Here is a 24,703-nt window from a genome sequence, read left to right as displayed (position 1 = left end):
CAGACACTCCGTAGGGAACACACAGACATTCCATGGAGACATACTGGCACTCTGTGGGGACCGACAGACGCTCATAGGGACATACAGGCATTTCATGGGGACAGACAGACACTCTGTTGGGACAGACAGTCACTCCATGGGGACAGACAGACACTCCATGGGGACACACAGACACTCATGGGGACACACAGACACTCCATGGGGACAGACAGACACTCTATGGGGACACACAGACATTCATGGGGACACACAGACACTCATAGGGACAGACAGACACTCTACGGGGACAGACACTTGTGGGGACAGACAGACACTCCTTGAGGATACACAGACACTCTATGGGGGCAGACAGACATTCCATGGGGACACACAGACACTCATAGGGACATACAGACACTCCATAGGGACACACAGACACTCTATGGGGACAGACAGACATTCATGGGGACACACAGGCACTCTGTGGGGACACACAGACACTCCGTGGGGACACACAGACACTCTATGGGGATAGACAGACATTCATGGGGACACACAGGCACTCTGTGGGGACACACAGACACTCCGTGGGGACACATAGGCACTCTGTGGGGACACACAGACACTCCGTGGGGACACATAGGCACTCTGTGGGGACACACAGACACTCATGGGACAGACAGACACTCCATGGGTACAGACAGACACTCCGTAGGGAACACACAGACATTCCATGGAGACATACTGGCACTCTGTGGGGACCAACAGACGCTCATAGGGACATACAGGCATTTCATGGGGACAGACAGACACTCTGTTGGGACAGACAGTCACTCCATGGGGACAGACAGACACTCCATGGGGACACACAGACACTCATGGGGACACACAGACACTCCATGGGGATAGACAGACACTCTGTGGGGACACACAGACACTTCATAGGGACACACAAACACTGTAGGGACACACAGACACTCATGGGGACACAGACACTCCATGGGGATAGACAGACACTCTGTGGGGACACACAGGAACTCTGTGGGGACACACAGACACTCCATGGGGACAGACAGGCCATCCATGGGGACACACAGAATGTTTGTGTGGACACTTAGACCATCCATAATGAGCCATAGAAACTCCATAGGGACACGTAGACCATCCATGGGGTCACACAAAGCATGCATGGGGACACAGAAAGCATCCATAGGTACCCACAGGCCATCCATGGGGACCCACAAGAGCATCCAAGGGGACACAGAGTATCCATAGGGACTGACAGAGCAGCCATGGGAACTGATAGACCATCCATGGGGACACACAGAGCATCCACAGGGACTCACAAAGTGTCCATGGGCACACAGAGCATCTGTGGGGACCCCACAGACCAGCCCCAGGCGAGAGGGATCTGCTGTAGGGATCTGCAGAAACCAGCCGTAGGGACACACAGACTGTCCATGGGGACTGACAGACACTGCATGGATGACCAGGGCCCACTACAGGGACCCAGAGATCATCCACAGGGACATACAGGCCATCCATAGGGACTGACATAGGGACAAACAGACCTTCCACAGGGACACACTGCCCAGAGGGACTCACAGAGAGTCCACAGCGAAGCAGAGACTGCTATAGGGACTCAAAGACCATCCATAGGGCCACCCCAAGCTTCTGCCACAGGGAATGTGGGATGAGAAGCCAAACCCCCACTAGCAGGATGGGGAGTGTGAGGTCACTTCTGTGTGCCCCAGGGCGTGAGACACCTCCAGCACAGCAGGAATGCTGGCTCAGCCCCACAGCAGGAACTGCTGTCCCCCAGAGCCCTGTCCTGGCACCCGGCCATCCCCAGGGAGCCACAGCTGGAGCAGGAGGGACTTCTCCCGATGCCCAGGAGGATGAGCCCACCCAGAGCTCAGTGGCACATCACAGTCCTGTTATTGGCCTTGAACAGGCACTGTTCTCTCCCTGGGACCTTGTACCTAGGGCTTGAGAAGTCTTTGTGTTACTAGTGTAACCTGGAATTTGTAGTACCTATGGGAAAGGTAAATTGGACGTGGGTGTAGGGTGAAACCTGCCCCAGCACCCCAATTTTGGGATTACTTCTGTGCTTTTAGTAAATGTGCAAGCCAAGTTTTAGCCTCACTGGGCACCTCTACATCCAGAAAAGCCAAACAGCATCTATTGTGCTCAATCAGTGGAAAAATCCCAGAAGAGAAGCCATGCAAGTTTTTGCAGAGCAAACACTCCTCCAGGGCAAACAGCCCTGCATGGTCTGCAGTTCATGGCTAATGATAAGCACTTCTCATGCCATTCTCTTTTAGAGTTTTTTCTCCCACTGCTGTGTTGGTATTGAGCAAGGACTGAAATAAAGGATGTGATCTTGTAGGTTTACATCCAGCAGAGACTAGGATGCTTTGCATGGATCCCAAACCCATCCCCAACAGAAAGTGAACACAACAACTTTAAAAAAGAACGATATCCAGAACACAAGACTCAGAACTTATTTTTTAAAATACGTATTTATAGAACTAAGACTACAGCAGGCTCCTTCAGAAGAGTATTTTTATCCTTGGTCTTTCAGAAATAAATAGGAGAGCTGATTCCTTGCCATGTGCACTGTGCACAGCTGACTGTGAGGCAGCAGGGCAGATGTTGGAGCTCATTGTCATCTTCCCCACACAAATAAATCCAGTGAAAACCCCAAGGACTGGTGGGCTAAGGCACATGCTGAAGCCATGCAGATTCAACTTGAAAGACATCATAAAAACAGCAAATCCCGTTGCTCCAGGTTAGTGACCTGGCACCAGGTTTAGACAGGTAAACTGTGTGTTTATCCCCATGTCCTGTCCCTGTATCCAGTCAAATAAGGCAGCAAGGAGCAGTGGAGCAGCACTGCACACAGGGACATCAGAGAGACCAGCAGCCCCGAGGCATGTAAGCTTCTGAATCAAAGCCATAATCATATCTATATCTGTGGTAACAACAAGGGCAGGAACTTTCAGGAGAAGTGGTCAGAAAAACAGGTTTCATGGCTCTGGTAGTAGATAGGTTTGTTTCCAGTGGTGCATAGTCAGAACAAGTTCAGAGTTTAGAGAATCACAGAAGTTAACTAAATCATAGAATCAGAGAATCCCAGGATGGTTTGGGTTGGAAGGGACCTTAAAGACCACCTAGTTCTGATGCCTTAGGATTTTACCTTTTATATTTTGCAAATATTTGTAATCCTGCAATTCTTTAGTGTATAACCCTAAACTCCATATGGAGTGTTAGCTACTGCTTTTCCATTTTGGTCAGACAAAACAATTCCTCTCTAGGCCTCTCAAGGACTCCTTACTGTCTCAGGCCCTGAGAAACATAAACAAAAGTGAGTTGAGAGGCAGCAAACTTGGGGTAAATGATTTAATTACCTGAAGCTGTAATTGGAAGATTAACCCCCAATATGCAAACAGACCGAACTTACAAAAATGTGAAAACCCATGACCCACTGTCCATTTTCTGGGGGGCTTTGTCTGCCCAAAATGTTCCTGAAGGCCCTTCAATAAATATAACTTTTTATTCCCTTAATTTTGTCTGGACTCTGTTTTTAGGTAGTCCCAAAAAGGCATCAGTTCCAACTCCCTCTTATGGGCAGGGACACATTCCACTAGACCAGGTGGCTCCAAGCCCCATCCAGCCTGGTCTCCAGAGCTTACCAGGAGCAACCTGATAAACCTAAAAGCCCACAAGACCCTCATCAGAGAGGTGGCTGGAAGAGTTGAATAAATTCCTTAGAACCTTCCTGGGACCTCCCAGCAGGTTGGATGTGACACAGCCCCTCCCTGGGTAGATGCAAAGCAGCTTCCACTTAAGCCTGGAGCACAGCTACACCTAAGCCAGATACATGGTGCAACTGCTGGTGCCCCTCTAAGTAAGATTTCTGAGAGATATGAGTAAAATTTCACCTAAATGACCTAAAATTTTACCTAAATTTCACCTAAAGTTTAATCCCCACTAATGAAAGACCTTAGGTACAGGCAAGAGCCTTTAGGAACAGGCAAAACCTGAGATCTGAGAGGGATGCACATACCCTGGACACAAGCCAGCGTGCCCAAAGCATCGTGCAGGACTCCTCTCAGCACAGACAACCTCTTAGTTATACAGAGAGTGGGAGGCCCCAGACTTTCTAGATGGCTACACTTTAGAAGAACTTCCAATCAAAACCTTCTTCCGACACAGGTGACCCCTGTGTCTGGTCCTTTTCCTCCTCTGAGTGTGCAGATCCATCCAAGGAGTTTGCTGATCAAAGGCACAGGTTTTTAGTAAGCGCTTTCTGAATGTACAAATAATTATCGTAGTCCTCAAATATTCTCTTGAAAAGCAGAAGCACTTCAGCTCTGTGTGTCTGGGAATAACTGAAAACACCATCTCTGCCACGCTGGTCAGACCAACAGTGTCTTCTGCCTTCTGGAAAACCTAGAGAACAGGATCAGCAGTGTCTAAACCACAGCTACAGCTCAGACAAATGATGGGAGGGCTGACAGGAGTGTCACTTCTAATTAGTCACCTCAAAATGTCAGTCCTTAACCAATGGCCTTTTTTCTCTAATCCCTCCTCTGTGTAGCTTCATCTCATAGTAAATCCTTTCTTACAGAATGCCAGAATGGTTTGGGTTGGAATGGACCATCAGGACCATCTAATTCCATGGGCAGGGACACCTTCCACTAGCCCAGATTATTCCAAGCCCTGTCCAACCTGGCCTTGGACACTTCCAGGGATGGGGCAGTCACAGCTTGTCCAGGTAGCCTCTGCCAGGGCCTCCCCACCCTCTCAGGGAAGAATTTCTCCCTTCTAGCTGACCTAAATCTACCCTCTTTTAGTATAAATCATTCTCCCCTGTCATATTACTATCTGCCCAGGTAAAAAATTCCTTTCCCTCTTTCTTTTAAGCCTCATTTCATCAAAAGTGGGTACTCACTGTGACTGTTAGAAATGTACCAAGCTGTAGCCATCAACTGTGGCATAATCAGGCTCCCCTGAAACACAGAGCACAAAAAATCCCCTCAGGTTTCCTATGAGAAGTGCTCATTATGTGACTTTAAACAGAGCAGAAGCACCACACACTGGCCATCCATGTTAAAGTGAATGAGTGAATGAGGTTCAAGCAAGGCTGGGAGAGCTGGGAGTGTTCACTTGGAGAAGGGAAGGCTCCAAGGAGACCTGAGAGTTCCTTCCAGTGCCTAAAGGGGGTTTAAGGGAGCTGGAAAGGGATTTTGGGCAAGGGCTGAAGTGAAAGCTCCCATGTTCAGAAAGCCCATGAAGCAGTAACTCACCTGGTGCATTGGTCGGGGTGGGCAGAGGTCCCCTCCTGCACAGAAGGAAACAAACACAGAGCTGAGGATTTGCATGGCTAAGGGACTCCCTTTGCCCTGGTTCTGCACCCTCCAGCTGTCCCCCCAGAGCTGGTGGGAGGGAAGGAGGTTTGTCCAGCTTGGGCTTTATGGAGACCTGACAAGGCAAGTCATGGTGGGCTCACCACCCACAGCCCACTTGGAAAACACAGGAATTGAACCTGACACAGTGGGGAAGAGGAAAAAATAACCAGAAAGCACTGACTCAGGGAAAAATTGGCAAGTGAGCCTCAGGGCATGTCTTTTAACGTGACTTTGCTCAGAGTGAGACATCAGGAAGCCGTAATTGGACATGACTCCTCTCTCAGTGGGGCAGCCAAAGTGCCAATTCATCCTTAGTATGAGTCTTGGCCCCAGTCATCATCTTGCCCCTGACAGAAAAACCCTTCACCATGTCCTCCCTGCCCAGCTTCTGTCCCACGAGAGTGAATCCAGCTCTGAAGTTTCTCCCTCCACCCACAAATGCTTTTAATTCTCCTCAGATCTCCTCCTGTGATCTGTCTTGGTGACATGTCACATCATGAGCCATGCAAGCAAATATTGTCCTCTAATACCTTTAAGTCCAGTTTCCAATAGACTGAAAGGAACAAATTATGCCTGTTTTGGGAGAGTGAGAATCATCTGCAATAACAATTGCAGTTGTACCTCACCTTGATATAGGCACAGGAGCTGAACTTCTCGCAGGAGTCACATTTCTCTGGGCATTATAGTAGTTTTCATAAACAACAGGAGCTAGGAAAAGTTGACAGTAGTAAAATATAAGCCTCTCACAGACATAAAATACTTTACCAACATTCAGCTGCTAAGTCTTTCCCCTCTCTGAGAAAATGCCTGATAGGAAACTAAAAAAATTTGAGACTATGATCTCCAGGGGCTGTCAAAAGTGGCAGAGACTAGTGTTGCAAGGCAGTGAATGAAATGCAAAATGAGTGTTTTCTGCACACAAAATGATGCTGACCAGAGCAGCCAGCTCCATGAGGAGTACAGAGCAGTCAGCACTACTTTCTGAGATTCTACTAAGCTCTTACCTGGAGCCAAACTTCCAGTTTTGCGTAAATTTACAAAAAAATCAACATCCTTCTCAATGCTGCACATTTCTAAACTCTTGCGGATTTCCTCGTATTTCTGCAAAAGGGAAATAAAGTGCATTTGTATACATCAGGTCAAAAAACAAGGTTTTTCCCTTTGCTTACCACACATAGGGTGAAAGCCCAGTACTCACTCCAGCATCAGGGGAATCACAGAATCCCAGAATAGTTTGATTGGAAAGGAAATTTGAAGCCCATCCCATTCCACCCCAACACAGGCAGGGATACCTTCCACTATCCCAGGTTGCTCCAAGCCCTGTCCAGCCTGGCCTTGGACATTTCCAGGGATCCAGGGGCAACCACAGTTTCTCTGGGCAACCCGTGCCAGGGCCTGCCCACCCTCAAAAAGTGTGGAAATCCCGGAGAAAACTTCATTTGCAAGAGTTTTGGCCAATCCTTCTGCTTTTCCCCACTCACGCTGGTGTCTGTGGTCAATCAAGGGCCAACTCAGATGTAACCCACCCTGGTGCACAGGGAAACAAACTGGGCTTTGCTTTCTACACAGAAAAATGAAGGTTTTGAGTTGAGGTACCTCATCATTCTGGACACAGCCCAGGGAGAGCTGGTTGACGTGGAGCCAGAGGGCATTACGGAAATAGTTGATCCGCTCGCACTCCTGAGTCTCAAAGAACTGAAACAGCACAGACAAAACTGTCCATAACATCTTCAAAATGAGGGCAAATCTCTTCTGTCCTGATTGCTTCCCACCCCCACGTGCCACAACAAAGCTAACTGCCAGGAGCAGTTGGTGTAGGTCTTCTGCAGGAAGCAAGGAAGGTGTGAGTCCTCCAGCTTGTCCAGAGCAGAAATAATCCCTCTATGCATCCAGGTGATGTACCAGGCTTGGAAAATCTGCAAGACTAATGTGGAGGGGACCACCCAGCACACTTCTATCTCTGGGGAGACCAAGCCAGCTTCCTAAAGGCAGTACAGGTTCCCAAAGTATCCTGTGCCCCTGTGGTCCCAGCCCACTTCCCTTACCAAGGGTACCCTTAAATCCCAGAATAATTTAGATTGGAAAAGCCCTCTAAGATCATCAAATCTCACCATTACTCCTGCACTGCCAAGGCCATCACTAACACATTCTCCCAGGTGTCACATGTACATGTTTGGTTTTTTTTAACATTTCCATGTTCCAGATATGGAGCAATTAAAAAACAAAGAGGATGTATGAAAACAGAGGTGTTTCTGTTTCTTTCCTGCCTAGCCCTTTTCCAAGCAGTCCCTTTTCCTTTTGAAATCTGCTGTCTGGTACACCTCAATCAATTTCACATGTTTTTACACATTCCCATGAACATCCACACTTGTTACCACTTATGACCTTTGCAACACATGGAGGGGAAAACTTCCACATCATCCATCTGCAAAAGTGAAACTGCTGCTTTCCACTCCCCACCACAGAACCATTAGGGTTGGAAAAGCTGTCTAAGAGCATTGAGTCCAAACACTAACCCAGCACTGCCAAGCCACCACTAAACTGTGTCCCCATCCTAGAGGCTTCCAGAGAAGACACCAAAAGCACACCAGCACAGAGACACCCACGCACACCACACAGAACAGACAGAAAATTCAGTTCAAAAGGGAAAATTGGAATAGCAGCCTGAAGAGAGGTAACTTGGAAGGGATCAGCACAGCTGGGCATGGGAAAGCTGGTTGCAAGCCTGAAGCAGATCTGAGATAAAATCTGTCTTTGCAGTCTCTGTCCACCCCTTGGTCACAGATCACAGGCCAGCAGCAGAGCAGCTGTTCAGCCCTCTTGTAACCAGTCTGGAATTCCCCAGCGTGTGCTGGAAATCCCTGCTGGACCACTTCCCTGTGAGGCTGTCTGCTTCAGCTGATATACCCTGTCAGAGAGGTTCCCACACTACTGCATGGTCTGTGAGACACCAGGTGAAGAGCTCTTGGCACAGTGTGCATGTGGAGATGGCTTCACCTGCATCCCCAGCCACCACCAGCCTCTGCTGAAAAGTCATGTAAAGTCTTCTAGAGTTTCAGACAGTTGCTCAGTCTTCTGAGCAACAAAGGTGTTGTTGAGGCTCCAGGACATATGGCCTGGGGTTACTGAGTATGCAGAGGTGACCACAGCTCTCCAAGATGACAGCCATGCCACCCATGCAAGCAGGTAGTGGGCAAAAATGTCACTACCTTGACTCTGTCAATTTTAGAAGATGGTGGAAAAAATAAAAATAATAAAATGAGAGCAGAAACCTTGGAGCAATGGGGCCTTGAATCCAGAAGCCATGCTTGACACACACACACATGGTTAGCTGCAATACATCCTGCTGCTTCACTGCCAGGGGAAAACCAGGAAATCTGCACTGTCCCTGAGCCCTGCAGCCAGGATTGCAAACCCAGAGGACCATGCTGCCACGTGGAGGTGTTTAGGGGCATTTACCTCACAAGCTTTGATGTGCTCGTTCTGCCACTCGTCCCGGATCTTCTCCATTGTGGTCACACTCTGCTGGTAACTCCTGTCTGTGAGACAAATCATATTTTGGCTGAAGGTGCCTCTGCCCTTCAGTGGGGTTGGAATGAGATGACCTTTAAGGTCCCTTCCAAACCAAATAATTTTATGATTCTGTGATTCCGTGATTAACATTCATTAAAAAAATCCCTTTGCTAGAAGGTAATTCTAGGGCTGGGGAAAAGGCTGAAAAGGGTGGGAGATCAGGGATAAAGCAGAAGGACATGGCTTTAGTGGGATCATGCAGGTTTCTCCAGGGACATTGCCCACTGCTGCTATCTTGGGAATGTGTTCCCAAGGAGTCATGCCTGACCCAAGAGCTGGAGCTCATCCACGAGCTGTGCCACAGCTTCACAACCCCCTGCCCCTCGCCCTCCCAACATGGCATTTCCACACTCACCAGTGTCCTCCAGTGCTGATTTCGTCTGAGCCAGCTTCAGGAACAGCTGCCAAAACCGGGAGAGAAAAGGAAGGTGAAGAAGAGGCTGTGTGCATCACCAGCCTCCCCATCTCACCCCAAACCCAGAACTGGAACAAGAGCTGGGGCATGCAAGCTGCAATAAAACACATCCCTTTCCCCCCCCACGCCACGGCCTGCTGGGAAGGATGAAAGTTTGACAAGAAAGTCTCACAGATATGAGTGCTTAGCAGAAGAATTTTTAAATGTAGAATCTGAAGAAGGAGTAGAGATGGAAGCAAGTTTTGATATAGAAGAAAAGAATTGCTGAGCCAGTCTTACTGGCTAACCAAGGAGGCAAAGGGTATGTTAGTTAGAAGGGGGTTTTATGGCTTACAGCAAAGGACAAACCCACTTCAAATAAGAAAATGTTTTTTACCAAGCAGAAAGATAGCACAGGCAAACAAGTCAGCAAATGTTTCAAGTAGAAAAAAGGTCTCAGAATTTTCCACTGCAAGAAAACTGAAAAACATCTTCTAGCTTAAATTGTAATGTACTGACTTGTAGTGATTGGAGAATAGTAACATGAATATGATAATTATAGTAGTTATGATAGGCTATAGATAATAGTTAAGGTATAGATTGGTTCTACTGCATTAAGATGCTCAGTAAAGAAAAGTCTATAATGCACTGTAACCTAAACCAAAGGGCTCCAGGCCTGCCTGCAGCTGGAGCTGACAGCTGTGGGCACAGCTCTGTCACCCACGACCCTGGACTGCTGTAACCTCTTGGATGGAATAAACTGCATTTTGGAGAGCTGCCTGGAGTCCTGCACCCCTCATTCAGGCTCTTGCAGGGCTGAATGCCTGCCCATACCTTCTCCTGCTGCTTCTGCGTGACCAGGTTGGCGTTGCGGTGCACGGCCTGCTCCGCCTCGTCCTTGTCGCGGCAGCGCTGCTCGTACAGACGCTTGGCCTGGGACAGACACCACACACACAGATGTTTGATGCAGACACACCTCCGGGGCAAAAAGCTCAGCCTGCAAGGGAACAGCCTGCCTGCAGAGCAGGGAACGGCACAAAAGGTGCCCTGCAGCTTGGGAAAAGCCTTGCAAGGCAGGCTGCTCTTGGGCTGGGGTGAAAAGCTTCTGGCAATCAAGGGCATGTTCAGGGAAGGGCTGGGGAACAGGCAGGAGCATGAGTGTGATGAGAAGCAGCTGAAGGAGCTGGGCAGGGGCTGAGCCTGGAGCAAAGGAGGCTCAGGGGGGCCCTTGTGGCTCTGCACAGCTCCTGACAGGAGGGGACAGCCAGATGGGGGTTGGGCTGTGCTCCCAGGGAACAAGAGACAAGAGGAGAGGAAGTGGCCTCAAGTTGCATCAGAGGAGGTTTTGAGTAGATATTCAGAGAAACTTCTTCACAGAAAGGGTTTTCATGCCCTGGAACAGGCTGCCCAGGGCAGTGGTGCAGTCACCATCCATGGAAGTGCTCAAAAAAGGTGTGGATGTGGCCCTTGGGGAGACAGGTTAGTGGTGGGCTTGGCAGTGCTGGGAAAATGGTTGGACTCAAGCATCTTAGAGGCTTTACAACCTAAATAATTCTCTGATTCTAAACCATTTGTATCCAACCCTGCAAGGCTACCACTGGCCTTGTCCTTGGTGTGCTCTTCACTGTTTCTGAGCACACCGTGCACACCACTCATACAGACACAGCAGAGTCACAGAGTCATAGCAGAGGAGGAAACCCCTCTCATTTAAGCCTGTCCCAGTGCTCTGTGTCTGTGTGTGGAGCAGCATTAACTCACATGGCAAGAAACAGCAGCACATTTGCCTTACCTCCATGGTCTTCTTGTACTGAAGATTCCTGTTTTTGTGAATGGCCTCCATTATCAGCTCTATCTGTGAAGACAACAGACCTGCGGTCAGCACATCACTGACCATCAAAGCTCCAGGACTTTGATGGAAGTCACATACTGCGTGGCTTACAAGAGGAAGAGCCACACACCACACTGAGATGTGTTTAAAGGCCTTCATCCACCCGAATCATCTTCACAAAACACATCTTTTGTGCTTCTGCCTGAGCCTTGAACTGCAGGCAACTGTAGCTTTTGTGTATGCAAAGGAGCTCTACAAACTAAATCCTAGCAATATATAGCACTGTACCATCTTCACAGACTCTGGCAAAACTGGGAAGCCCACTCCTCTCTGCTAGGTCCAAACCAGTCCCTGGTTCTAGCAGTTTTCCCTGGTTTTCTAGACAAAGCCATCTCAAGCCAGAAGAAGTTAAAAGTCTTGGCCATTTTAGCAGCCCCTATGGAGATCATACAGCCCTATAAACAAATGTTTTAAAAACATTCCAGTGCTGTGGCTGGCCCCAAAACACACACGATGAAGATGTGGAAGTGAGAAGAAGGAAGTTGGAGGTTACTACACAGTTCAACACAGTTACAACACATAGGAAGGAGCTGAGCACTTCCCAGCAGCACAGGCACTGGGGGTGTGGCAGGGGCTGGGACACGGCATGAGACAGCACCGGGATCAGCCCCTGGCTGGGGCAGGATCAACACCCTGCAGGAAGGCACATCTTCCCACCATGCCTGACCTTCTTCCGATGCAGCTTTTGCTTTTCCCTGAAATCCTCCATCTTCTTTGCTTCCTCCCGAAGGGTTTGTGCCAGCTGGATGTGACCTTGTCCCACATTGTCTATCTCTGCAAAGAGAAAACAAATTCATTACTAATATATATATATATATATATTCCTAAAGAGACTGTTTCTCAAGTCAACTTAGAGCACACCACACGTCCCCTTTCAGAAATGTGAAAAAGCTCCAGCTTGTTTGAAGCAGCCTCCAAGCAGCGCTCACCAATGCAAGGATCAGTCCTGCTGGGACCTGCTCCTCAGTTTGAGAAAACTCTCCCCCTCACACAGGTAAATCTGGGCATGTTTCAACACATTGCTCTGCCCCAGGCCCAGCAGGCAGCAGCTTGGAGCACAGAAAAATGAAGGCTAAAATAACCTCAGGCTCCTCTGGCTGAAGGCAAGGTGGCCACACTGTGAAACACCCTCAGGATCCACCAAGGGAGCAGAGCCAAATGGCAGCTCCTGATTCAGCCCCCAAAGCTGCTCCAAATCCACAGCTGTGAACTGTCAGCAGTGGTGAGGGCAGAGCCCTGTTAGGGAGGCCCACAGGGGCAGCAAAGAAACCTGGATCAGGCAGGGGATGGACTGGGCACAGGACAGCAGAGTGCTCATCCTCCAGGGGCTGTCTGACGGTACCACGGCAGGATGTGACCGTGACAATGTACAGTGGGCAAAGCACCATCTTTTAGATGCTCCACTTAGAATCACACAATCATTTAGGCTGGAAAAGCCATCTTAAGATCCCCAAGTTCAACCATTCCCCCAGCACTGCCAAGGCCACCACGGACCCACGTCCCCAAGTGCCACATGTATACCATTTTTAAATCCCTCTGGGGACAGGGACTCCCCCACTGCCCTGGGCAGCTGTGCCAGGCCTGGACAACTTTTTCCATGAGAAAATTTCCCTAATATTCAATCTAAACTTCCCCATGCCCAGACTGAAGCCGTTCCCTCTGCTCCTGTCCCTGTTCCCTGGAGCACAGCCCAATCCCCCCGGCTGTCCCCTCCTGTCAGGAGCTGTGCAGAGCCACAAGGGCCCCCTGAGCCTCCTTTGCTCCAGGCTCAGCCCCTTCCCAGCTCCCTCAGCCTCTCCTGGGGCTCCAGCCCCTTCCCAGCTCCGTTCCCTGCCCTGGACACGCTCCAGCCCCTCAGGGTCTCTCTTGTCCTGAGGGCCCAGAGCTGTCCCAGGTTCAAGATGTGAGTTACGGTGTGTTTGTGAAGAGGACAAGCCTGTCCAACAAACTCTAGATGAGTTTCCTGTGCACAGCTTCCTATCCATAACATAAACATGATCTCTGAGCTGCAGCCAGATCTGAAAGCCCAAGAGATCCCAAAATGATGCCCTGTGGGTCTCCTCTCCCACACATGTGCTGGCTCACTCTGTCCCAAGCCCCACACACTGGGATGAACCAGGCCAGCAGTACAGCCTTTGCCTGGCCTCAGCACTGCACAGCTTTAGAGATTTCTCTGCTGTTTTCTTCCCAAGCAGCTGCCTTCAGGCTTTACTGTCCTGGCAAACACAAATAATTACTTACGTTGCTTGAAAACATCAAGGGATCTCTTCAGCGTGCTGAAAAACACAAGCAGGGCATTAGAAAGAGTGGAGAAGCAGAGTCAGGCACAGGCACAGCATAGCACCTCTTCCAAAACAGAGCTCTCTCAACAATGGCCAAAGAATTCAAAGCACATTTATTTATTCCTCTTAGTACCTCCAGCTTTTTCCCCTCTCAGCAGGTACAACATAGTTCACTTGGTTTTACACCTTTCTGTACACTGGATGCTATTAAAAATTCAAAGTTTCACAAATGCTTTTGGCAACCTCCTAAAACCATCATTTGGGATAATTTCAACATGGTGTGGTTGCCAGTGGTTGGAAAAATAGGGAGCTTTCCTTCCTGTTAATATTGCACAGTAAAGATGGCAGAAACATTTTAAGTGACACCTCAGTATGAAACTGTAAGTAAATGACCAGGGCGTGTATAAAGTGCAGAAATAAAGGAGAAAGCAGAAGGCACTGAGGATCACTTGGGAAATGGAGCAAGCCGTGGTGGCCACAGCATTCTGGGCTCTAAAGATGTGCATGGTTTGAGTCAGGGAAGTACCTGTACTTCCCTCTGGCTACAAAACCTGTCCGGAGGTAACCCAAGGTCTCATGATCCCCAGCCTTCTGCTGACCCACCAGCCCACATCCCCCTGAGCATCTAACAGTGCTTTGGTTAATTTGTGGCTAAGGGGAACTTGGTGGGCTCCAGCTCAAAGCCAATTAGAACCCAACTGAGCACTGCTCATTCATGAGAATGATTTCGGCTCGTCTTCTGAATGTCTGAGTCCCGTTTCAATTCTGTTTTGTCTCACAGCTTCCTTCCTTCTCTTCCTCCTTCAGGGACACCCATAAAAGCAACTGTGAACTTACTTCAGCTCTGTCTGCCCACAGGGCTTCTTCTTCGACAAGTTAATGAGCTCCTTGCCATATTTTTCTTCTATAATTGCTCTGTTGAGGAAAGAGAGACATCAAAGAGAGAAATCATCAATTGGTTTGGGATGGAAGGGACCTGAAAGTTCATCCTGTTCTACCCTCTGCCATGGGCAAGGACATTTTCCACTACCTCAGGGTGCTCCAAGCCCTGTCCAACCTGCCTTGGACACTGCCAGGATGGGGCAGCCACAGCTGCTCTGGACAAACTGTGCCAGAGAGGGTCCCACCACCCTCACAGCCAGGAATTCCTTCCCTACATCCCATCTATGTGTGGCAGTAAGTACTCTCTGCACCTGGCAATAATCCTTAGGGAAAGCATCTGAAAAAGTGACCAACCTCGTAAGGTGACATAAATAACATCTCTGAGAGACCATATTATCTCCCCCTCTTGGAAGAAAGGAAGGAGGAAAAGAGAGCTCCTGTGCTGCAGTGTAAGAATAACCAGTTCTTTGTTTTTTTTAAATCACTACAGACAACCAGGGCTGGAATTGCTTGGTCAAATGTAGTTCTCTCCATGTGGCCAGCAGAAAGGAACAAGTATTGCTAGAGGCTGCCATTAAAACATCCACTGGATAAAACAAACAACTTTCTAAAATGCCTTAACTACCAACACACATGGAGACCTCTGTGTGGTTGATTTCTGGAGTCTGGCAATGAAATTCACCTACCTTAACTCTAAAAACTCCAGAAGCTAATAGGGAAATTGAAAAAAAAAAATGTATTATAGATTGATTTTTTTTTATATACCTAGCAACATTCCTATGAACTTTGTTTGAGACAAAACATCCAGCAGGCATATTTTCCATAGCTGGAACTCTGCTGGACAACTGGGCCAAGTCCAGAGAGTGGAAAATCCAGGCCCAGCCTCTGATCTCCTCCTGGCCAGACACTTCAGTGGCAACCCACACCTCCTTCAAGGCCAAAGAGGGCACAGGGTGTAGAGGAGGCTTTTGGCACTCTGCATTGTCACTGATGAGCGAGACTTGGTTCTCAGGGTCCACTTCCTCATGTGGAAGGTCCAAATTTTCCTGGAACGTGGGATTACAGCCTGAACAGATGTAGGTGCATCAGACACTTTAAAGTGCAGCTCTCCTCCTGTTCATACACATTTTGTTTGTTCCAGGATGCTCTGTACCAAGTTGTGCAGTCAGAGGTTGGTTTTCCCCAGCTGTCGTTACCAAAATGACATTAATTCAATGTAGAGTGTTCTACAATGCTCTTCATATTTAGCCACTGCTAATCAGGTTAACCCCAAAGATAAAATACATGGCCAGGTCATCACCAGCCACACAACCTCTGCTTATGTCATCTCCTCTTAATGGCAGTACCTAACCCTACCACTTTTTAACACTGAATCTGTGGGGTGTTCATAATGCACAGAGACAAAGACAGGACAAAGCCATGGCTCTCCTGGGTCAAGATCTTCTAACCTGATCTTCTGCAAGGCAAACAGCAAGGTGAACGTCATGGGACAGCCTTTTAGCATCAGTTAAATGTGGCAGAAATCAAACTGGGAACACCAGGAGACGGAGCAGTGCCACAGCACCGCTCCCAGGCTCCACCCAGCCTGCTCCAGAGGCAGCTCCCTACCTTTCCTTCAGAAAGTCTTCAAACTCTTTGCAGTTCTTCCTGCCATCGTTCAGGTGCTGAATGATGCTGTCGTAGCCAACTGTGCTGGTCAGGTCTGTGCTCTGAAAACACAGGAGCAGGAGTCATGTCCCTGCCAGTGCAATCCATGGCCCCTGCCACCTCCAGAGGCATTTGCACAGGCCACGGATCAGGGGGAGCAAGCGTCTAAGTGCCTCTTTATGAAATAAAATATGTTATTTTAGGGGTGGGAGAGGCTTCAGAATGAGAACAGTGGTGGCAATTTGAGACAAGGTACATCTATGCCACTCACACTTGCCATAGATTCTGAAGGGTCATCTTCTTCCAAATTATTCCTTAAAAACATATATTGCATGTATGCATGTAGAAAAAAAGGAAAAGGAAAAGGAAAAGGAAAAGGAAAAGGAAAAGGAAAAGGAAAAGGAAAAGGAAAAGGAAAAGGAAAAGGAAAAGGAAAAGGAAAAGGAAAAGGAAAAGGAAAAGGAAAAGGAAAAGGAAAAGGAAAAGGAAAAAGGAAGAAAGAAGTAAGAAGAAAAAAAGAAAAAGAAAAAGAAAAAGAAAAAGAAAAAGAAAAAGAAAAAGAAAAAGAAAAAGAAAAAGAAAAAGAAAAAGAAAAAGAAAAAGAAAAAGAAAAAGAAAAAGAAAAAGAAAAAGAAAAAGAAAAAGAAAAAGAAAAAGAAAAAGGAAAAAGCAGCAAGGATGTAGGCTGACTTAGTCTACCCTGTTCTTTCCCCATTCCTATGCATGGCTGCAGAAAAGGGAGCAATAGTAGGAGCAGGTATGAAACTCAGCAACAGGAAACAAAAGCCACGAAAGGTTACCAAGAAGCCTGAATAGGATTGTGGCAGGATGGAGGGATTCAGGAAATGGTTCAAAGCCAGGGCAAGAGTATGCAGAGATCTGGCACAACAGTGTGGGCAGCAGAAGATGGCATTTCTCAAGAATTTATTCCTGGTGCAATAAAGGAGAAGGAACAAGGCTGGTATCTGTGATAAAGGAACAGTTTAATTAAGTGGAATTCCCTATTCAAGTACTTGACTGTCAGTGACCAGAAAGCAAGAAGTGAAGGGGAGATGTGATGGAGTGGGACCGGCAGAAAATCCACAGGAATCCCAGATCAGCTTTGCATGGGAAGACAGGACTGTGGAGCAGGACCTAAGCAGAAACCAAATTTCCTTTACAAAGTACAAATGCCCCTCTAAAATGAGGTAGGTACTGATAAACCCACAACCACCTCTCAGGTTCACATCTTCACTAACCGGGTCTGTGAAAAGGAAACACTGTACTGGGGTCAGGCTTCATCACATTTGCAAAACACAGGATCAGGAACTCACTCACTTGAATTCCTGTCCCCACTTTCAAAGGAAACAGAATGGATGCAAAGCACAGCTGCAAGCCCAGGCAGGAGGGAAGCTCAGAGCCCCATCACTGATCACTGCACACCCAGGGGAGGCTCAGAGCCCCATCACTGATCACTGCACGCCCAGGGGAGGCTCAGAGCCCATCACTGAATGTCCAGGGGAGGCTCAGAGCCCATCACTGATCATTGCACACCCAGGGGAAGCTCAGAGCCCCATCACTGATCACTGCACGCCCAGGGGAGGCTCAGAGCCCATCACTGAATGTCCAGGGGAGGCTCAGAGCCCATCACTGATCATTGCACACCCAGGGGAAGCTCAGAGCCCATCACTGATCACTGCACGCCCAGGGGAGGCTCAGAGCCCATCACTGAATGTCCAGGGGAGGCTCAGAGCCCATCACTGATCACTGCACGCCCAGGGGAGGCTCAGAGCCCATCACTGATCACTGCACGCCCAGAGGAGGCTCAGAGCCCCACCACTGATCACTGCACGCCCAGGGGCACCCAGAGGCTCTTGCATCCTGCTCTGCTGCCAGGCACTCTTGGGCTGCCTGTGCCAGGCAGAAGGGTCAAGGGGAAAACTGGGAGTACCCATCAGTAATGTGCACTAAGCTCCTTGTTTTACCACTCTTCCTCCTACACTAGAAGGATTTAATTCCAGCACGTGTTTCCTAAGCACGCAAGGCAGGACCAGACCTCAGGGTGCAAGGTGTTATATGAAACACAGAATCACACAATTGTTTAAGTTGGAAAAACCCTCGAGATCACAGAGTCTAAACGTTCCCCAGCACTGCCAAACCATTCACCTACCCATGTACCCAAGTGCCACATTTATATGGCTTTTTAATTCCTCCAGGTGAGTTTTCCATGGAAGGAACTCCCAGCCCAGATGGAGCTGGGCAGGGTTTTATGGTCTCAAACCAGCCTTTGCAGAAACCTTCTGGGCAGGTTTGGCACAGAAAGACTCAAAAGGACCAGCATGACTGGGGGTGCTCAGCCTGGAGAAGGCTCCAGGGACACCTCAGAGCCCTGTCCAGTGCCCACAGGGGCTCCAGGAGAGCTGCACAGGGACTGGGGACAAAGTCTGGGGGGACACAGGGACACAGGGAAAGGCTTCCCAGGACACAGGGAATGGCTTCCACTGCCAGAGGGCAGGGACAGATGGGATATTGGGACGGAATTACTGGCTATGAAAATGGTGAGGTCCTGGCACAGGGTGCCCAGAGCAGCTGTGGCTGCCCCTGGATCCCTGGGAGTGTCCCAGGCCAGGCTGGATGGGGCTTGGAGCCACCTGGGACAGTGGAAGGTGTCCCTGCCCATGGCAGGGGATGGAATGAGATGGTCTTGAGGGTCCCTTTTAACCCAAACCATTCTGGGATTCTGTGGCTGCAAAGGCAGGGCTGGCAACAGCAAGGGAAGAGGAAGTACAGCACGGCAAGCACAGAGCCATGGGCACAGAGAAGATGATTTAAAACCATAATAAGCTAACCCAAAGGCAAGTATGAAAGATGGGGAGCTGCACCAAGCCCTGCCCAAACAGAGCATGAGGATCCCTCCTGCCATTCTCCTGCACACATCTGTCTTGGTCCTCCCTGCTGGGCACAGCTCTGAGCCTACGTGCTATTCAGAGCACAGCCCATGGAAACTGCAAACAGATGATTTCAAGGTGACAAAGCAGCACCTGATGTTTCCCAAGCTCACAGGACATGAACCCCCCCCCCCCCCCCCGCCTTCCTGATCTGCTGCCTGGATTTGCGCCCAGTGGAATCAATAATGAGAAGGAATTTCTGTGCTGCTTGTGATGTTTTGGGGCTTGGTTACATTTTCAGCCAAAAGGAGGGCTAAAATGCTCTGCTGGGGATGGGAAAGCACGTCATGATCCTGTCTGAGTCACAGCAAGCTGCTGAGCCTGACACTTCCATCTCCTACCCCCAATTTACACGGAAAACCCCTGCAGACACACCCTGTGAAGAAAATGACAGTGGAGAAATGTTTCAATTACGAAATCCTCTAAGACCATTAAGTCCAACCCCAGCATTGCCCACCTCACCATTAACCCATCTCCCCAAGTGCCACATCCACATGGCTTGTAAATCCCTCTGGGGACAGGGACTCCCCCACTGCCCTGGGCAGCCTTTTTCTAGGATTAGTAACCCTTGCCATGAAGAAATTTTCCCTAATATCCAATCCAAACATCACTTTACACAACCTGAGGCCGTTCCCTCTGCTCCTGTCCCTGTTCCCTGGAGCACAGCCCGGCCCCCCCGGCTGTCCCCTCCTGGCAGGAGCTGTGCAGAGCCACAAGGGCCCCCCTGAGCCTCCTTTGCTCCAGGCTCAGCCCCTTCCCAGCTCCCTCAGCCTCTCCTGGGGCTCCAGCCCCTTCCCAGCTCCGTTCCCTGCCCTGGACACGCTCCAGCCCCTCAGGGTCTCTCTTGTCCTGAGGGCCCAGAGCTGTCCCCAGCACTGGAGGTGCCTCAGCAGGGCCGGCACAGGGACAGGCCCTGCCCTGGGGCTGTGTCACAGCCTGGCTGGGACAGCCCAGGGGCCATTGGCCTCCTGCCTCCCTGGGCACCCTGGGCTCGTGTCCAGCCCCTGGCACCAGCACCCCCAGGGCCTTTCCCAAAGGGCCCTTTCCAGCCCCTCTGCCCAGCCTGGAGCTGCAGGGGTTGGGTGACCCAAGTGCAAGATCTGGCACTTGTTCTTGTTGCCCCTCGCACCATTGGCCTCAGCCCATGGATCCAGCCTGTCCAGGGCCCTCTGCAGAGCCTTCCTGCCCTCCATCTGTCTGTCCCAATCTTCCCAAACCAAAAGGTTTGGGGCTCTGCGCTTGTTCATGGACCATCTCCTGAAGGATCTATGTTCCAAGCTCCCAGTATGTTTCCTCAGCCTTGTGTGTTTAGAGAAACTCACCAGAAGCTGGTGACTATTTAAGCAGTTGGAAACACTGTGCAAGTGTAGCTGGCTGTGCTGTCCTTGCTCAGTCAGTGCCTGCAGAAGCCACTGAGACAAAGAGAAGTGCTTCATGCTGGTGCCCGCAGGGAGCAGGGCGAGGAGAGGCTGCACAAGGCTGCAGCTCGTCCCCACAACCAGGAGGGTATAACAGGACAGACAAACTCACTGCAGGGAGGAAAAGGCCTTGCTGCAAATCCACCCACCTGGGACCAGCATCCTGCAAAAGGCAGCTTTTTTATTAGTAATTTTCCATTTGAAGTTTCCTTCCCCTGCGCCAGCACCATCCCCGCTCATCCCAGAGACACCAAAAGACATGGACTGTTCCGCCTCGATGCAATTTCTTCTTCCCACAAATCCCACGTTGTTCCTTTGAAACAATGACCTGGGGATTTCACAATGCTGCTGCCGAGTTCCACCAAGCCAGTGCCCATTTAGAGAAGGACAGGCAGGGGGAAGGGGAAGTGAAACAGCCACCATCAGACAGCAGCCAGGGAATAAACCCAGGAACCCAGGGCTGCATCCCCCCAGCCATGGGTTGTTTTAGCAACATTGCTAAAAACACCGCAGGGAGCAGAGCACTGCCTCGTCGAAGGCAAAATTACCAAAATTTTATTCCCCAAGCTGCAACCTGTTTAGCCCACAGATCAGAATTAGAGTGGTTCTTAGCATTGATGTACTTTATATTTTTACCATATGGTTTTACCACACCAAAGTGCACTGATGAGACCCAAGGCTGTTGGGTTGCCCAAAATGTGTGTGAGAACAGGCTTGTGGAAAAAAAGGCATGTACTAAGAAAGTGAAAAAAAGTGAAAGAAAAGACCTCACATAGTGAAAGAAGAAGAGCAGATGGCAAAAACAAATGAAAACAAAATGTCAGGCTTGCCCAACTCGTGGCAATCACTACAGGCAGGACAAAGGCAAACAGACACAAGCTCTGGGGTATTTTTGGTCTTGCACAGCTCACTCACAGGCCTGTGGGAGTGAGTGACATGGGAGTCAGAGCATGCAGGACAAAAAATGTTCAGCTTCAGGCATGTCTGGACTTCAGTCCCTGAGCAAGCAGGAGCTGCAGTGGGGTGCCAGGGAGCAAATATCTTTATTCAAGAAAATTCATCATCTTGTATTGAGACCTAGGCGCATGAGCAAACTTCAGGGCAGAGAGCCAATGGGCCAGTGCTTTCCCACCAGAGCACATCAGGAATATCACACCATCAGCTCCAGCCGGGAACAGGAGCCAGTGCAGAAGCAGACACAGCACCCACTGAAGGAACCACAGCTGCTGGGGTTTAAAACTTAATCAATCCCCAGGTGAGGCTGGAAGCACAGCCCTGCTATTCCAACAGAGCAAAGGGTGGGCTGCAGCTTAGCCTACAATCACAGAATCCAAGAATGGTTAAGGTTGAAAGGGACCTTAAACCTCATCCCATTCCAGCCCCTGCCATGGGCAGGGACACCTTCCACTGTCCCAGACTGCTCCAAGCCCCATCCAGCCTGGCCTGGGACACTTCCAGGGATCCAGGGGCAGCCACAGCTGCTCTGGGCACCCTGGGCCAGGGCCTGCCCACCCTCACCCTTACCCTCCTATCCCCACAAAGAAATTTGGAGGTCATCACTCACAACCAGTCACATTTTAAAGCTGGAAGATCCAATACCAAAACTGGCCTAGGTTTTGAGAGTTTGCACTTTTTTTAGACTTTGTCCCATCGGTTGGAGCATACTTCCCCTGGAGTAGTCTCCTCCTTCTCATCAGGCTGTCCTAACCAAATTTGCTCCCACAAGAGTAACATACATTTTTCCCAGCATTTAGGGATTCTGCAGGTAGAATGGAATGATGAGTTCATTTGGGGGGTGGCGGGGGGGGGGAAGACATGTACATTTTGTTGGACCAGCAGATCAGCAGATCTGAAGCTGAGCCATCATCACCACTAAAGAACAGCGTGTGGGTGTGTGGCAGCATCTGCCACCTGCCCATGATCGTGCAGCAATGGCCCTCTGGGTCTCACCTTGTCTGACAAGTGAAGAACCTACAGAAGACAAAAACTGCTTCACCAAGCTCTTTGTAATGATAAGACAAGGAATTACAGTTTTAAACAAAAAGATGGGAGATTCATATTAAATACAGGGAAGGAATTGCTTGGATTGTTTATGAGTAAGGGTATTAAAACACTGGCAGAGGTTACCCACACAAGCTGTGGGTACACCATCCCTGGAAGCATTCCAGGCCAGGCTGGACAGGGCATAGAGCAACTTGGTCTCGTGGAAGGTGTCCCTGACCATAGCAGGGTGGTGGACTAGATGGTGTGTAAGGTCTTTCCCAACCCAAACTGCTCAATGCTTCTATGATTCTAGGAAATCACTTGCCTCAGCAAAGACTTCTCCTTCTATTTTTTACCTTACGCAAAGCAATCTAAGAGGAAAATTGCAGGAGGAAGTGCTTGCCCACTCACAGCACTCAGCAGCAGGTGGAAGCTGCATGTGCAGCCCTCCACACTTCATCTTGATTTGTTTTTTTCCCTTCCTATCCTTATTCACCCCTCCTCCCCAGCCCTCCCAACTGATGCACAGTCACCAGTACGTGGTGTGGCAGCTGCTTTGGAGTGGTACCTGCCTTTTCCATGGGCCCAACAACCGCAGAAGGGCCTCAGACTCTCCACTGAGTCACATCCATCACGCTCCCATCCAACCCCAGTCAGGGGGCTTGGAGCACACGGGCTTCAGAAAGGACAAAACCCTGGAAAAATCCCTGGCAGCACCAGCGGTTTGGGGCTCAGCAAGAACCAGGGATTATTCGGAAGTGGTCAAGCAGGGGTGAGCGCCCCACGCAATACCCCAGATCCTCCTTGTCTTGGGAGCTGGAGGCTGCTCCTGTCCTGTTGTTTTCTCCCACTGAGCCCCCTCCTCCAAGATCCTCCTTCAAAAACCACCACACCACTGCAGGAGAGGAACAAAGCGGGCAGAAACAGCCAAAGTCAGCCCTGCGGTGAGGAGCTCTTCTTCAATCCCATGTGTCACCTGCCTGCTCAGCCTTTCTGCCATCACAGTGGTTCCTCCAGCACCCTCAGAACCTCCCCTCTGCACGTCTGCGAAGCAAAGGGAGCACTGTGGAAAACTTCTGTGTAACAAATAGCTGGGAAGCAGCTGCCAGATGCAGAGTTGGCCTTTACTCTCCACAACAGGTTTGACACCTGTGTGGGATTTACGTGTTTGACAACGCTATGCCAGTTAACTCGTTAATGATGCCGGGTGAGGCTCTGCACTTATTCCTCAACACTCAGGAGCCCCAAACCTGGTGCCAGCTCTTCCTGGGGCCTGTGCTTCTCTCCCATGTCCTACAAGATGGGACATGCTTCCAAGCAACATCTGGGAAACCCCAAGCAGCACCGTTCACAGATGAAGATTTTCAGCCCCAAAAGACCAAATTTGGTAATTTACTTCCTGGTCACCAATACCTAGAATGAAGATCCACCACAAGAGGAACTGAGTAGCCACAGAGTTTTAGCTTTGCAGCAGATATGTGGGTTTCCTGCCCTTCTCCTTTTATAAAAGCATAATTCAGACTGAAAAGAATAAATTGTGGTTTTCCCTGAACTGTGGGTTTTCCTCCATGGCTCAACTGCTGGCAGCAGCATCATACCAAGTGACTTGCTCCCATCCAGGATTAGCTCACAAGAGGAGAACATTTTTCACCAAGCTGTCTTGAAGTAGTTCACTGATGGCAAATTAATGGTATCAAACCCTTCAGCCTGGCACTCACTTCCTCCAGCAAGGCAGCAGCCACTGCTGGGATTCTTTTGGAGCTGCATGGGGCAGGCTGTAAAGCCACAACTCTCAAGACATGCATGGTGGGCAGTGCTCGCTGGGGATCACAGAATCCCAGAATGTTTTGGGTTGGAAGGAACCTTAAAGCACATTTCATTCCATCCCCTGCCACGGGCAGGAACACCTTCCACAATCCCAGGGTGCCCAAAGCCCCATCCAGCCTGGCCTTAGACATTTCCAGGGATCCAGGGGCAGCCACAGCTTCTCTGGGTACCCTCTGCCAGTGCTTATCGACCGAGAGCATCCAGCAAAGTCACCCCACGACCGCGATCGTTGGCTTTGGAGCCAACTCCGACCAGAGAGCAGTGACCCCTCCACCTCCAGCTGCGCCCCCCGGCCCCGGCTGGCTCTGTCCCCGCTGTCCCGGTCCCGCCGTGCTCCCGCTCACCCAGAAGTTGTCCCTGAACCGCGCCTCCCGCATCCTGCTGCTGCCGCCGCCGCGCTCCGCCGCTCCCTGCCCGGCCCGGCCCGGCCCGGCCCGCCCCGCCGAGTCTCCTCCCACGCACGGTGCTCCCGCCCCGGGATGCCCGCGG

At 49.9% G+C, this 24,703-nt stretch overlaps 1 protein-coding gene across 1 annotated transcript; it reads right to left on the bottom strand.

Moving 5' to 3' along the window:
* Window positions 1-4,071: 4,071 nt before the first annotated feature.
* On the bottom strand, window positions 4,072-24,591 carry PSTPIP2 (proline-serine-threonine phosphatase interacting protein 2). Its single transcript, XM_036403724.1, has 15 exons — window positions 24,559-24,591; window positions 16,021-16,121; window positions 14,368-14,445; window positions 13,490-13,524; window positions 11,916-12,022; window positions 11,150-11,212; window positions 10,195-10,293; window positions 9,322-9,367; window positions 8,853-8,932; window positions 6,990-7,088; window positions 6,398-6,494; window positions 6,020-6,101; window positions 5,292-5,326; window positions 4,937-4,994; window positions 4,072-4,434 (listed from the first exon to the last, which is right to left on the bottom strand). The coding sequence occupies exons 1-14, from the start codon at window positions 24,589-24,591 to the stop codon at window positions 4,945-4,947; spliced, it is 1,005 nt and encodes a 334-aa protein (XP_036259617.1). The 3' UTR covers window positions 4,072-4,434; window positions 4,937-4,944.
* Between the last annotated feature and the right edge of the window lie 112 nt (window positions 24,592-24,703).

Source organism: Molothrus ater, chromosome Z (genome assembly GCF_012460135.2).
Source record: "Molothrus ater isolate BHLD 08-10-18 breed brown headed cowbird chromosome Z, BPBGC_Mater_1.1, whole genome shotgun sequence".
Lineage (NCBI taxonomy): Eukaryota > Metazoa > Chordata > Aves > Passeriformes > Icteridae > Molothrus > Molothrus ater.
The sequence above is the reverse complement of the archived record's forward strand: the minus strand, read 5'-3'. Positions and strand labels throughout refer to the sequence as shown.